Genomic DNA, 14,406 nt, shown 5'->3' with positions numbered 1-14,406 from the left:
CCCGCTAAGATGAACACACATCAAATGTTTTACAAATCATATATAATATAAAGAAAGCATAATACAGTGCATAACAGAGAGATGATTTACAATGAAAAAAAATTCATCTCCCAAAACTAACTATACATTCGACTGTTTCCCTCTCAACCAGGCATCGGGCCGGGACCAGGACAAAACCAAGTAATCTCATTCCAAGACAAAGACAGAAAGCATGTTGGAAAACAGATATAAGGGGATAGAAGACACAGTATGTACCCCCCTGCCCACTATGGGAGGCCAGGAACCCCACCCAGCTGAAAATCTTTTTTGAAGGACCACGTCTCAATATCAGAAATATCATTTCATTGAGTTGCAGCAACATTCTATTCATGGTGTGCCCTTAAGGGGATGGGCGGGTCCTGAAGGCGAAATTCTAAAATGTAATAAGTAGCTGACTTTTAGTGGTAATTTTAGGTTATGTACATCCTAATTAGAGGAAAAAAAATTGAAAACCTAAATTTCAGTTTTTCGTTACCATGATAACGCCGCCATTTTGAAATTTGATACCCTATAATGAAGTAGTTTTCAAAATGCTAAGGTTTCGCCAAATGACAAGTTATTGACATGAAAATAGGTATACAAGTAGTATTTGAGCCATTCATTTGGGCTAAGCATCGATTTTCTAATATCTACAATAGTATTATTTTTATTGATTTTCAAAGTTCATCAATTTTGAAACATCAAAAATTGACCCATTTTTGGACTTTTGACCCACATTTACGCAAAATTTATAAAATAAATCTGAAATACAAATGCTCAGTGTTATGAAGCTAGTAATACTGTATGCACATGCGAAAAATCATGCAAAAATGTTTACAAATAAAGGAAGAGTAGCAAAATATATGTAGAAAAAGCACAAACAGAGAAAAACGCATTCAAAGTTTCAAGCACAGGAAACTCAGACAAGATCATGCTTCATGCGTCAAAATGACCCTGCTTGATATGCAGGCCCTCCCTCTTCAGCCTCCTGTTCCTGCCTTGCCTTTTCTCGGCTTCACACACGCACACACACACTCTCTCTCTCTCTATCTATCTATCTATCTATCTATCTATCTATCTATCTAAGCTATGAGCGGCTATATGGTCTTGTGGTATGACACTCGCTTTCGGATCGGAAGGTGCTGGTTTCGAGCCTGGTTTAGCGCATAGTTGAGTCCTTGGAAAAGACTATTTACTCCCGTTCTCTCACCGTATTCGGGTGTAAAATGAGTACTTAGCCGTCAACAGTGCTGTCTCTGTCGGAAAAATTGTAATATCGCCTAACAGGCGTCATGTCTTGTTCTACATTTTACGTGTTGCTGTCGGTCAGGGACCCTTTGTAAAGCGTTTTGAGCACAGTTAGTGGATTTTGCTCTCTCTCTCTCTCGCTATCGTTCTCAAGTGCATAACAAACCTCTCGCTCATTCGTTTACAACCAATACTCAGTCTAGCTCGACGGTAACTCCATTCATTTCATTTAGAGACCTCAGCGCTTTTTCATTTTGTTTCATGTTACGAAGGAGTGACAAATTCTAACTATAAAAATTCACAATAATATTACTGTTCCCATCTTGTTCGAGCTGCTGATTTTGCAAGTCGTACAATTCGAGTCTTTCTATGCATACTTGTTGCATACGTGTCGGTACTTTTCACAAGTGAAGAAAAATGCAGTTGAAAACAAAACTTTTATGTCCCCCGGGAAGAAGAAAAATCACACACAGAATAACAATGTTTACATGCGACGCATGCGAAGTTGAGGTCAAAGCATGAACTTTGACTCGCCCGCTAACCACTCAGAAAGCAGTATCAGGTCATGTTATCATCGACTATTTTGAACAGCCAATGAGAACAGCGCTAGCAAGGCAAAGGTCACAACAATTACTCACGATTTTACTACAATCGAGGCAACCCTCACAATTGGGTCAGAGAAGGGGTTTTTGAAAAGGCTCTTGACTAAATATAGATAGACCGAAGACCTTGACAGTGGGCATTTCATATAGACCAAAAATAGACGAAACTATCGATACCAAACTTCCCTATTATTATCGATGTTTTATGCTCATATTGGCCTAATGTTTATATGGCTTTTTCGCTGTCAAGCCAGGCTGTAACATTATATTTACTGACCCCCTTGGACTTCAAGAGGTCAGTTTGGACCTAAACTGACCCATCTGAGAGTCAACAAACACATTTTCATGTAGCAAAGGTTTCAAACTTTTCAAAAATAAAAAAAATCTCAAAATCGATATTTTACTCGATTTTTGACAATCGAGGACCCGCCCATCCCCTTAAGTAAAATAATCACCAGATAAATTGAACGAACATACACAAACCATGTGTAAAATTTAACGTTTCTAGCTTGATAGAGAGAAGTTGGTGAGAACTAACAAGCAGTCTAAAAACAATAACAATGACATCAACTTCATTCATTCAAGAATTCAATTAAGCAGTGTTCTGCTTTAAACTACAACAAATGTGATATCACCCACAACAAGAAATGCTGCTGTCATTTCTGTTTAACTGAATATTAAGTATTGATTATTATTCAGAGCCATTAGGTCCATGGATCTGAAGTTAATCCCTGTTTCTATAGCCTGAAACAGACAAAATCAATTGCTTGCTATCCTTTGGATAAGATGCTAGTCTATCGCAAAGTACTTTCCACCAAATCTTCAGATCCAGCTACCCAATCACTGCTAGGTGGACAAGAGGTTGAAGAAAAATCTTGACATCACCTGGGATCAATCTCGGTTTCTTTGCGTGTGAAGCGAGAGCTCAACTGGCTGAGCTATCAGGGCCCCCTTTATTTACAAGGAAATAACCTAAAAAGGAGTTTTTGACAGACACACCAAATGTCCTGATGATATTGCCAAATAAATATATGAAAGTATGAATATAAATCTAAGACGATAACAGATTGAGATAACTGAAGAAATCTTTCCTTTCTAGCATAATGAAATTAATTTTTACAAAGGCTTAACACACACAGTCTGAACTTACAAAAATCATGTGAATATATTGATAGATTAATAGAGCTAGTCTGAATTTCAAATAACACAATTGGTATAGGGATGGACAGCTCATATCAGTAAGGTAAATGCCACTTTTGGACAGAAAGGTGGCCAACTAGCTCATGAAGACTTGAAGAGTAAAGAAATGATCGCTATAGTGGTGGGGTATGGATTGACAACTCAACCAACCCAGAGAGATCTTCATCTAGCAGGTGTACAAAGTATGTTAAGTGTTTTAAGGAAGATATTATCGACTTACTTGGCCAGTTTGGTCCTCTCTAACACAACGAATACTGACACCATACTCTGTATAATCTGTACCTCGGCTCTTCCATGATTTACGCTGCATACAAAATGGCTGTGGAAAGAAAAGAAGATATCTTGTTAATCATGCTTTCCCACCCCCACCCCCCTACTCTCTCTATCTCTCCCCCTCCTCCTCCTTCTCTCTCTTTCCCTCATAAAGTTTAGTGAAAGTCCTGTGATCTAATAATTCATTGGACTAAGAGTCTAATGTTTTGTAATTATTTTCATGGACCCAAGTATTGAAAAATTGGCTGAAAACGAAACAAACAAATTCTTGTGCCTTTTTTAAACACAAAATTTTGACATTAAAAAATTTAAAAAATCTAAGCTAAAGACACCAACAAACTGATTAACTTTTATCGCAGTAACAGGTTTAAACTAATACTTCTTACATTATGAGACATAAACAGGTAATATTTGAGATAACACTTAGTCAATGTATACAATCAAGAAAATCACAGTTTATTGCTTATTTTGTTATGCTTCATATAATTAGGTTTGTCATGTTTTGTTGAACTCCTTAAACAGTTTATCTACCTCGCCATTTGTTCATTTCAGGCTGAAGACCGGTGTGTAATCATCATCGTTGAAAATACTAATTCTAGAATCACAACACACCTATAACACTAGTGGTGTATAGATAGTATGCGCTTGGCTAAGAAGCTCATAACATTGCCATCCGGAAGTATAACGGACCAACACACAAAACTGTGTGTATCCATGAACGTTTATAGTCAGGTTAATACAGTTCAGTGAGCATTACTCATAAACGCAGATGGCAAAAAACAATAACAAAGACCTGAGTGACGTCATCTTCGAACTATCTATATTGGCACACACAGCTTAAACCAATCAAAGAATTTCACCCATCTGGTGTAGTTGATAAAGATGATTAAAACAAATTTACAAACCAGTAAAACAATTTCCTAGGAAGATTGTATTGATGAAGAGGTAAATTGCTTACATAATTTCTCCTTTGCTGGATAATGAGTCGAACAACCTTTTCAATTCCATTCTCAATGAAGTAACCACCCATTTCCTGCAAATGGATAAAGACTGCAATAATAAGAACTGGAACACCTTCACATCACAGCTATTTAATTCAAATCTTAAAAGACTTTCTCTTCTCAACCTTTGAACTTGTTACCCTTTCCTCTTCATATCCAATGAAATTGTTACACATCAAATCGACATCTCTAACATGATGACCTCCTGCCAAATCTAAACATCAGGACCTCATTTTACAGCCCCAAAAATACAGCAAAAGAAAACATCCAATTTTAATCTCATAGCAAAAGGCTAATGAAGTTTTAATGAAGCTGCTTCAAATAAATTAATAAATTACAAAAGACATTCTCCTCATGACCACTGAAATTGTTACACATCCCTCAACATATCCAAGGAAATAGTTACCTTACATCTTACATCTCTAACATAATTTCCTCCTGCAAATTTAAACATAAACAAATAAAGAAAATACAACAAAAACAAGTCAAAGTTATGGATTTTTTATCATTGAAGAGTATTGCTATCTCATCAGAAATTTGTAAAAACAAGCCAGGTAATTGTGGTTGTAAAATAAAATAACAAAATCATAATAATACAGAATTTGCTATATTCTCATATGATCCTGTTAATATTGCCATGTGTCTTAAGCCCGTGACCTGCCTTATTTTGTCAATGATCTTCATTAGTCACATTAGAAAGGTTGCATGATCAATATATTAGGGAAAAAATCAGTCATTAAGTAAGGGAATAAGTGACCACTCAAGAAGCTTTTGTGGTAAATTGATTGTTTACCCACCATTAAATTCTCTTGAATAATACAAGGAAGAATAAACAAAACAAAAAAGATAAATAAATAACGGTACAAACCTCTTGTTCTTCTCCTTTCTGCACCAGAGCTGCAGGTTGAAGGTTGGCAAGGTTACATACACAAGACTGAAGAAAATGAGATAAAAACAATAGGTGAGAATATGAGATAGGATCTTCTGTGGTAAATGTATTAATTTTGTTAGGGTTTGTAAAAGACTAAATTATTTTTAAAACAATCAAATAGTAACTTGACAGTTTAGCAGTTTTTCGCTGTCGGATAAATTGAAAAACATAGAGACATTGGTCAAGATCAGGTTATGTTTAAATGTCTGTTGGTTGATGATTGTCTGTTTCCATTATAATAAATATAATATAATATGTTCATTCTCCTAATATAATTTACAACATCTTCCGTCTTAAAAAAGGATATCACTCTGAGTTATTACAATTAAGTGAGAAAAAAAATTATCAGCATTAGCGTCTTGTGCTCTTTATCATTACTAAGTTATCTTAACTATAAGAATAGTCAATGTTTATTCAGCTCTTGGAATAATGTAACAAATATGCCTGGATAAAAAATAAAAGTGAGCAAGGGACATGACACCATCTAGCAAGCATCATATAATTCACAATGAATTATAAAATCAAATAAATGAGTAACCCAAACAACCCCTTACCTTGACCATAATAGGAACAGCACCAATAATGCGTTCAAAAGTTCCCTTCTGTCCATTGGAGCAAGAATAAGCCAGCATAATTTCAACATCACCAGTGTAGTGTCCTCGACGTTGGCGACACTGGAAGGATGAATATCAATTGTTTAAAAACTGTAAATGTTCTATACAACTGACATAAAAAATACAACCAAAAACAAAAAATAAGCACAAAACAATATATATATATTAAAAAGAAAAATAAATCATTAAATCTTCAATATAGTTACACAAATCTTTTTACACAGGGATTATCTCTACATTTCCCTATGTCTGAAACCAGCTTAAATCAAAATTAACCAGGCAGGCTCTAAATTGGTACTCAGGGTAGACCATAAAGGAAATCAGATACATGAGCTGGTCCAGGATCGAGTGAGCTGGAGAAGCACAGTTGCACCCTCTGTTCTGACAGGGACCAAGAAGAAACCCAATAGCAGACGACATTAATTTATCGAATTTAAATGGGTTAAGTTTCTTGCTAAGAAATGAGCTATGCTCGACTTTAAACAATTGGATATTTTTCTCATTGTCACCAATCTTGTCAACTATCATACTCAAGAAATTTAATTTCCTAAGCTGAAATATATTCAGGGTTGGCAATTCAGCAGACAAAAATTAACTGAACTTTTATGCAAACACATAGACCAACCCTTTTCTGAGCAGTGAACTCCAGTATAAAGACATTATGTACTTACTTTTTCTCTGTTTAGCAGGTGATTAGAAAATATACTGAAGGTTTACTGTATACCGAATTCCATAAATATACGAAAATTGGCAACCTTGCAATTGTACTGTTACTAAAACTGTTGGTAAAAGATAAACTCACACTATTTGCTTAATTACCACATTAATATTGCTGGAGGAAAAAAAACAACTTGGGGGGGGGGGGGGGGGGGGGGGGTCAAATATACCTCTGATGGATATAGCTTGGTTCTTCCCACAAATCTGTTCTGGCTTGTCACAGCTGGAGAATATATTCTGATCCTCTGTGCCATGAATAAAAGTAAATTTCATAATAGTACATATGATACAGGGCAAATCCACAGAATCATCATCGTCAAGACACATGCCCCATTATATATGAGAAAAAATTTTAAAAACCAACAGAAATGCATAGCTAGTACCAATTTTTTTATTTTTTATTTTATTTAATCAATTAATTTAAAAAAAATAAAAATAAAACAAGTATGATTCTTGAAAAAAGAGACATATCACATCCTTCCAAAAAGATATTACTTAGGACTCAACCTTGCACCTCCAACAGCAGGACTTGAACCAGGGACCTACAGGTCCCAATGTTATATTATACTAAAAGAGCAATAAAGCCTGACAAATTAAAAGATTTAATATTCATTAAATCAGAAAATGTGAGACTCGCGGGTTGAATCATTAGTATTCATAGCCAGGAACAAGAGGGAATAAGATGTGTCCTCGGATTATTTATTGAAATAAATGACGCAAATGAGTCATTAAGATACCACAGAACAAAATAGTATTCAACAAAATATGATTCATAGTCATAGCTGCCAACTTTTCAAAATGCAAAAACGTATTATTATACGCGGTGCGGCGCGGATGTCCAATTCATGTCTTAAAATGGCATATTTGTTAATGTATTTAAGTACTAGAATGGTCAGAACTGTAATACTAAGAGAAGCTTACCTTTATCATCATACTGGGTAGGCATAAGTGATGGGGAGGTGGTGACAGAAGCAGATTACTGAGGCCAAGATAATTTTTATCAGATTTTCTTTTTTTTTTTTTTTTTTCTGGATTTTTTTTCTTTTTCTGGATTGGCTAAATCGTACTAAGTACGATTGGCTAAATCGTACTAAGTACGATTTTATCGTACTGGTTGGCAGCTATGTATGATTTAACCCTTTAAATGCAGTGTTCGATTTTAATCTTACCAGATATGAGATCTTACTAATTTCACCGATTCCACATTTAGATCTGCAGTTATTACAAGATAAAATGGAATATGATGAATTCAACACCACGCCAGACGGGAAAGATTGTTTGGCTTTAAGCAAGAATAACCTTATCCATTATCACTGAAACACGTTGACTATTTAAGCAGAAGTTGACTATGCGATCCAAGGTAATTGTAAACAATGGGAGAAATTAGGATTTAAAAGAAATCCAGTCTCATTGTTAAAGGTTTTAAATAAAGATTCAAACATTCACTTGAAAATAATTCTTTCTATAAGCATATAATGATAAAAATTAAAATAATTATACTGCAGCGTTTCCAATCAAACACTCTATCACCAAAATACTCCATTAACAAAAAGACCAGCAACAGGACAAAAAATATGTAGTTAATTTGAATATTGGATTTCAGTGACAATGTAGCAGTAGTTGTCTCATAGTTAATTATTATAAGCGCATTACCATTTTTTTTTCTACAAACTTAATTCCCTGAAAAAAAAAAAATCGGAAAAAAGTACATAGTAAATATTGATGTAAATCCATTATTTACCAGACAAATTATATCTTTTATTCATTTCATAGAAGTTAGAAGGCTCACCTTAATCTCTAGTGCAATTCTAAGATTGCAATCAACACCTTCCTCTGCTCCAGAGAACTCCAATGGTTCCATATGCTGCAATAAAGAAGACATTTTTTTACCTTGTCATCAAAATTCAGAATTCGCCTTTTTTTGAAGATTGTTGAAAAGATATTTGCCAATGAAACTATTATAAAATCTAAAATGCAATTTAAACATTGCAAGTTATGTCTGTGCAAACTTTTAAAAACAACTTTAGCTATTTCGAAACGTGTTTGCATTTTTCCATATGCTGAAAAATATATGCATTTTTTGTATTGCAATCACAGGATCTTGGCACCATTAGTATATACACAAATGATATCCAACCATGTGACAGCAAAAGAGGGATCCCTTTCAATCAAAGTATGAAGGTGGGTCTAAAAGTCCAGAGACGAGAATCCTGTCCTCCCCTCAACAACACAAGATTTTGATGTAGAAGAAAGAATGGGCCAAAAGTTTCTGACATAGGGGTTTTGGAGCACCAAAAGAAACATTGAGTGGTTCTAAATGGATTCCAAGCAAAAACATGCTGAACAGCAGTCTAAATCATGAACAAGTACACATACTAGATTTTGCACTCTAGAGAATATTTAGTGCTTACCTCAACAATGTTGTGTAGGCCTTCGATACAGAGGTTGTTGAAAGACTCCACATGAGCTCTTGTTATAATCTGAGTCATCTATTGAATTACAACAAAAAAATGACACATAAAATGAAAACAACCATAACTTTGACAAAAGTCACAAGGTGCAACTAGCGTAAAGGAAATTATATTTGTGTATCCTACACACCACATTCTTACAATGCAGAGCAGATATATCGGCAATGATTTTATCAACATAACATCAAGGCCCCGTTAATTTTTGTTTTATAACATTAGAAAATAAAGATCTCTTGTATCAACGTAGATTTAATGCGTTACCTTACTTTATGATCGAGGATAAATGGTTCAAAGTTATGATTTTACTACTCAAATTTTACCATTGCAAAAAGCTCAAAATCTGTGACTGGTAATGCCCCAACTGGACAGCCTCTCAATAAGCTGACGACTGAATGAAACAGAATTTTAGCATAGAGAAAAGAGTGTTGGTCACTGGCAACCAAAATTAAACATACTACGGCCCCATCAATCTTGATTAAAGTTGGCATAGACATAGATAAATTAATCATCTAGACACACTTTCTTTTATTATTTTTGGGTTTTTTTTTTGTTTGTTCAAGAGCAAAGGTTTCAGTTTTGAAAAAATTACAAGTTTTAAAACGTCATTTTTATTAATTATAATTTTTAATAAAATGTGCCTATATTGATGCCAATCACACCAAAAGAAAGCTTGATCTCCACTCTTTATCAAAGTGATACCAGAACCATTCAGATACTGTGAAAAATAATGCAACAGTGATTATGTGAAACTGTTATTCAAATTTTAACCCAAACTAGTGCTTGACTTTTTCAATGGCTAATCAACACCTGTCTATAGGCTGGAATCAGACTACATACTCTTACCAGCTAAAATCTAGCTGTCTTTCACTTTCCAACAATATCTTTAAATTTAAATTAATAAGGATGAAATCGGGAACTGTACCAAATGATAGAGCTCAAAGTTCAAAGCCGTATATTGATGCTTAATTGATCAAATCATGTAAATAAGCACCAGATCTCAATTCAATCAAGCCATGGTATTCTTAGTCTTAGCTAGAAACCCACAAATGACATCTCCTGTTTCTAATCTAGCAGTCACACAAGTTGACAGGTGAATGCCAACAAAAAGGGGAGAACTGTGCTACACATTCAGCAAAACATTTAAGTGCCTATCAATAGTAATAGGAGTAAAAGTGAAAATCGTGGATTATTGAAAACAAACCCAATGATTATGTGAAAGTGAAATTAGCGATGTGAGTAATTATCTAGGTCTAGATAGTTTTAGAGTAACTCAATCTCTCACTCAGTAGTAAAGGCGTAGGCCGTTTAGTGAGCAGCAGCAGTGGGAGTCAAATTGTGACCCAACTCACCCATAAGAAAGTTGAGACTGGAAATTGCTGTTCGCGTTTAGGGGGGTTTAATTAAAGATGCATAACTTCATTATAGTAATAATAACGCAGATATTTTGGTATCATTATTTTCATCTTTCAATTTCCTTTTAAATGGTGCCAAGTAACAAAACAGCCATCAAACATTTCAGGAGTTATATGAAGTTAAAATTTGACAATTTTCAAACGCCTTTATTTTTTATTTACAGCGTGTGCCTTTAAAATAAAAACACTTGTTTTTAGAATAACATCTAAACTTTATTCGTGCCAAATTTCAGGACTCTATATCTATGCGTAGACACTGTTTAACAATGCGCTGAAATGCCATGTTTTCATGATCTTCTCATCATGGCTGCCCAACGATATCGATATTCATATCGATATCTTTAAATTTAGTTATTTAATATTTTTAATTTAGCCCATAATATTTTAAGTACTATTATTTACTATTTTTTAATTTTGAATACATACTTTCCAACTTTTTTCATGGGCATTTTATAGTTTTTATCTTAAAAGTTCATATATTTTTTTTCTTTGTAAAATCCGATATCAATAATATCAATACTTTAAAAATACCAATTGCTTTAATTTTATTTCATTTTGCTATCAAGTCATTAAGTTTCTTTTGCAAATGTTAAGGTAAATTTGTTATCATTTGTATTCATATTCTAAAGGTCCTAATAATGATGGTAAGAAGTTCTATTAGTTATAAATCTTGACAACCCACATATTGAGAGAGAAGGGGGGGGGGGGGGATAAAATTATATTGTCAGTCCAAATGATGTAATACTAATAGCAATTAACCAAGAGTGGTTTAGCAGAATTTTTAAAAGCCAAACTTTCCTTCCAATTAAAATACACAAACTGTCTTTGTGTGAATCCTTTTCAATTTATTTGAACTTTTTCATTCTGCCATTTTATTTATGAAATTAAATCGCCAGAGGTAAAAATAAAAATAAACTCATTATGTCATTATGCGACATATTTATATCTTTTCAATTAAATTCTTTTATTCATGTTTTAAATCAAAGAGGGGAATTATTTGTAATTGTGTCAGTGAGATATTGGGGATAAATCCAAATGTGATACAGCAAATTATGTTTTTAATTATGTGATAATGTGTTATTTTGAAATTTGTATCTTCCTCATTATTAATATAAATGCATTGTCCTCGATAAGACGGACATTTTGGTATGCAATATGTTAATAAGAACTTCATATTAACTGTTTTAACCATTTTTCATTAACAGTGCACGCAATTTCGGTCACAACTTTCCAATGGTAATTTTGGGGTAAAAATCAGGCTGAAATTTCAGACTTTGAACTGCCGTAACTACATTTCTAATCAAGATAGAAACAAAATTCAAACTGTTTTGTAATCAGTGTTGCCAGCTCTTTCATATGACATTGTTTCAAGTGAGTTACATTTCAAAAATTTGTTAACGTTTAACTTAAACTCCCTTCTTGGTCCTAAGTAAAGGCAAAGGTAGGCTGTCATTATCCCCAGACACTGGGAACCACACCCCTTTTGATTTTCCTCAAACTTGGCTCAATTGAAGAAACTTTTATGAGACATGAAGAAAACCAAATTTTCAGTTCAGAATATGGATATTTGAATTTTTAAACAATTTTTTGAAATTTTGTCTCAAAACGCGTCAAAATCAGATTTGCTCGTGGGTCCATGTTCAAATTTGGTAACCCTGTACAACTTTTAGCATAGATTACAAGTATTTGGAAGAAAATTAAAATATTTATCAACTTTTGGAGTTATCTGCCCTTGAAGATGGCTCCCCATACTGTTCGGCAAAAAAATGAATTTTTTCAATTTTATTTTTCATGACTTTAATGTTTCATTTTTGGTCATTGATGATTTGTATATCAATAAATAACATATGGTCCAACACAATATAGCAAAATATGGGTCTGGTACTATAATTTTTCGAACAACAACGCATAGCGCAATGCAACGTTCACCAAAATCACAAATTTTTGTCAACTTCAAGGCTCAAAACGGTCAAAGATGTCGGTTGGGATTTTTTTCAAAATTTGATATATTGTGCAGATACACTATTTTTTTAAGCACATATGGAAGCTTTCCTTGTATTTTGAAGTGCTTCGTGGTAAAAATCACCTGCAAAGAACCATGTATCTCGATCCTAAGTTATAAAGGGGCATAACTCAATAATTTCTTTAAACCCCCAAATTCGACTTATATTACACCATACTGATAACAAATAAAGCTTTAAATATTTGGCTTATGACGAACTTTCAGTTTATTTATTTTTGAAAAAAGTGCGAAATAATGCATTAACAGTTCAATAGTTGTAGACTACACACTCATTCAGATATATCAGGGTGGCATCAATGAAAAATAATATCCAGCTCCTTTAGATTTATCATTTTGTGTCTTGGAATGTTCTCCAGTTAAAAATAAGCTTGTAGAAAAAGTGAGAAAGTGAGGATTGGAACCCACAACGTCGATTCTGGTAAAACTTCCAGGGCAGACGACTAAACCATTCAGCCATGACACCCACTTCGAAGTCGACGCATATTGTGTATATTAGTACGTAGTGTTTTTATGCACCTCCGTTGACGGTGTATCTTAACGGATCGTTTTTATACACCTCCGTCACGCATGCGCATTCCACCCAATTTCATTAGCGATATTGTGTTTCTGTATTTGGACATGGCGAAAGTTATATTGTGACATCTGTAGGATGTTTTTGTTAATAAATTTATATAAAAATTATAATAATTTAAAAAATCGAAATATAAAATCAGAATATAGAAGTTGCATTGAAGGAAAAATAATGTTTTAGAAAGACCTTATTAAATGCGATGAACAGTCAGGTGGCTCCGTAGCCCAGTGGACAAGCTGTCAGACTCCAACCTTGGAAGTACTGGGTTCGATTCCCATTGTAAACTTTTTTTTTTTAAGTTTACTTTATTGAGAAAGACATCATTTTTTTTTGTTTTATTTTTTTATTTTTTATTTTTTTGTTTGTTTTTTTTTCAAAAACGTTTTATCATGTTTTTAAAAAACTTCGATTTTAATTTTCTAAAATTATTTATTTATATGAGATCAGTATTTGTGTGCCATGTTTCTTTTTTACTTTTGATTTTTTAAATTATTGTTATTATTCTTTAATTTATTATCATTGTATAGGTAATCGGTAATCACTAAGCAGCGTGCTAAACTACAATCTAAAACTATTTAAACCTCATGGACGTGTAAGCAGCAACATTTTTATTAATTTACCATCACCGCCAACGGAGGTGCATAAAAACGGTGCGTTTTTGTACACCTCCAACGGAGGTGCATAAAAACGCGACCATATTAGTAACAACTGATTTAATGTTGGTTAATTTTAATTTTATATTTTTATAGATATTTCATTAACTTTCCTTATTTCTATGTGCATTTGGAAACATTCCATATTCTGGAATGTGGATAATTGTTTAAAAGAGCGGAGTTTCAAATATGTGTCTGGGGATAACGAATTTTCATTATCCCCAGACACCTGTCTGGGGATAATCAATCACAATCACAGTCACAGCGGCAAAGGTATCCTGTGTTTTTTTTTACCTTATGTTGTTTGTCTTTTATCTGCCCGAATGCTGGGCTTGCAAGATGTTTGACTGGAATCATAATTTCTTCTTTCTAGTCATCTACTGCATAATGTATAATTATCAAAGAAGTGTATTAACTTTGTTACTAGAAGTGTATCTAACACAACACACTGCTATGCAGAGCTATCTAGATTAAAGAAAACGAAAGTGCTAGGCCTATTCCAAGACAAACCCATGCGTCCGTTCGGAAAAATCCGAAACTGAATTGCTATTAAAATAATCTTTAAAATAAAAGAGTTCGCTATACACATTACTATATGGAAACTTTATATTTTATTATTTATTATCCCTATCCTGCGATAGACAAAGGTGATAAATACAATAAAGATATTTT

At 33.6% G+C, this 14,406-nt stretch overlaps 1 protein-coding gene across 1 annotated transcript in view; it reads right to left on the bottom strand.

The window, feature by feature from the left end:
* LOC144966202 (DNA-directed RNA polymerase I subunit RPA2-like) overlaps positions 1-14,302 on the bottom strand; it is a 41,089-nt gene extending 26,787 nt beyond the window's left edge. Inside the window, exons 1-8 of the mRNA XM_078902369.1 lie at positions 14,029-14,302; positions 9,016-9,093; positions 8,394-8,468; positions 6,775-6,849; positions 5,828-5,947; positions 5,211-5,276; positions 4,300-4,374; positions 3,289-3,387 (exon numbers count right to left, since the gene is read on the bottom strand). Of these exons, the coding sequence (XP_078758495.1) occupies positions 3,289-3,387; positions 4,300-4,374; positions 5,211-5,276; positions 5,828-5,947; positions 6,775-6,849; positions 8,394-8,468; positions 9,016-9,093; positions 14,029-14,091 (651 nt within the window). The 5' untranslated portion in view covers positions 14,092-14,302. The remainder of the gene's footprint in view (positions 1-3,288; positions 3,388-4,299; positions 4,375-5,210; positions 5,277-5,827; positions 5,948-6,774; positions 6,850-8,393; positions 8,469-9,015; positions 9,094-14,028) is intronic.
* Between the last annotated feature and the right edge of the window lie 104 nt (positions 14,303-14,406).

Source organism: Berghia stephanieae, chromosome 2 (genome assembly GCF_034508935.2).
Source record: "Berghia stephanieae isolate SIO BIC M18660-M18661 chromosome 2, UCSD_Bste_1.3, whole genome shotgun sequence".
In the NCBI taxonomy this organism is placed as follows: Eukaryota; Metazoa; Mollusca; class Gastropoda; order Nudibranchia; family Aeolidiidae; genus Berghia; species Berghia stephanieae.
This window is presented reverse-complemented; position numbering and strand designations above follow the sequence as displayed.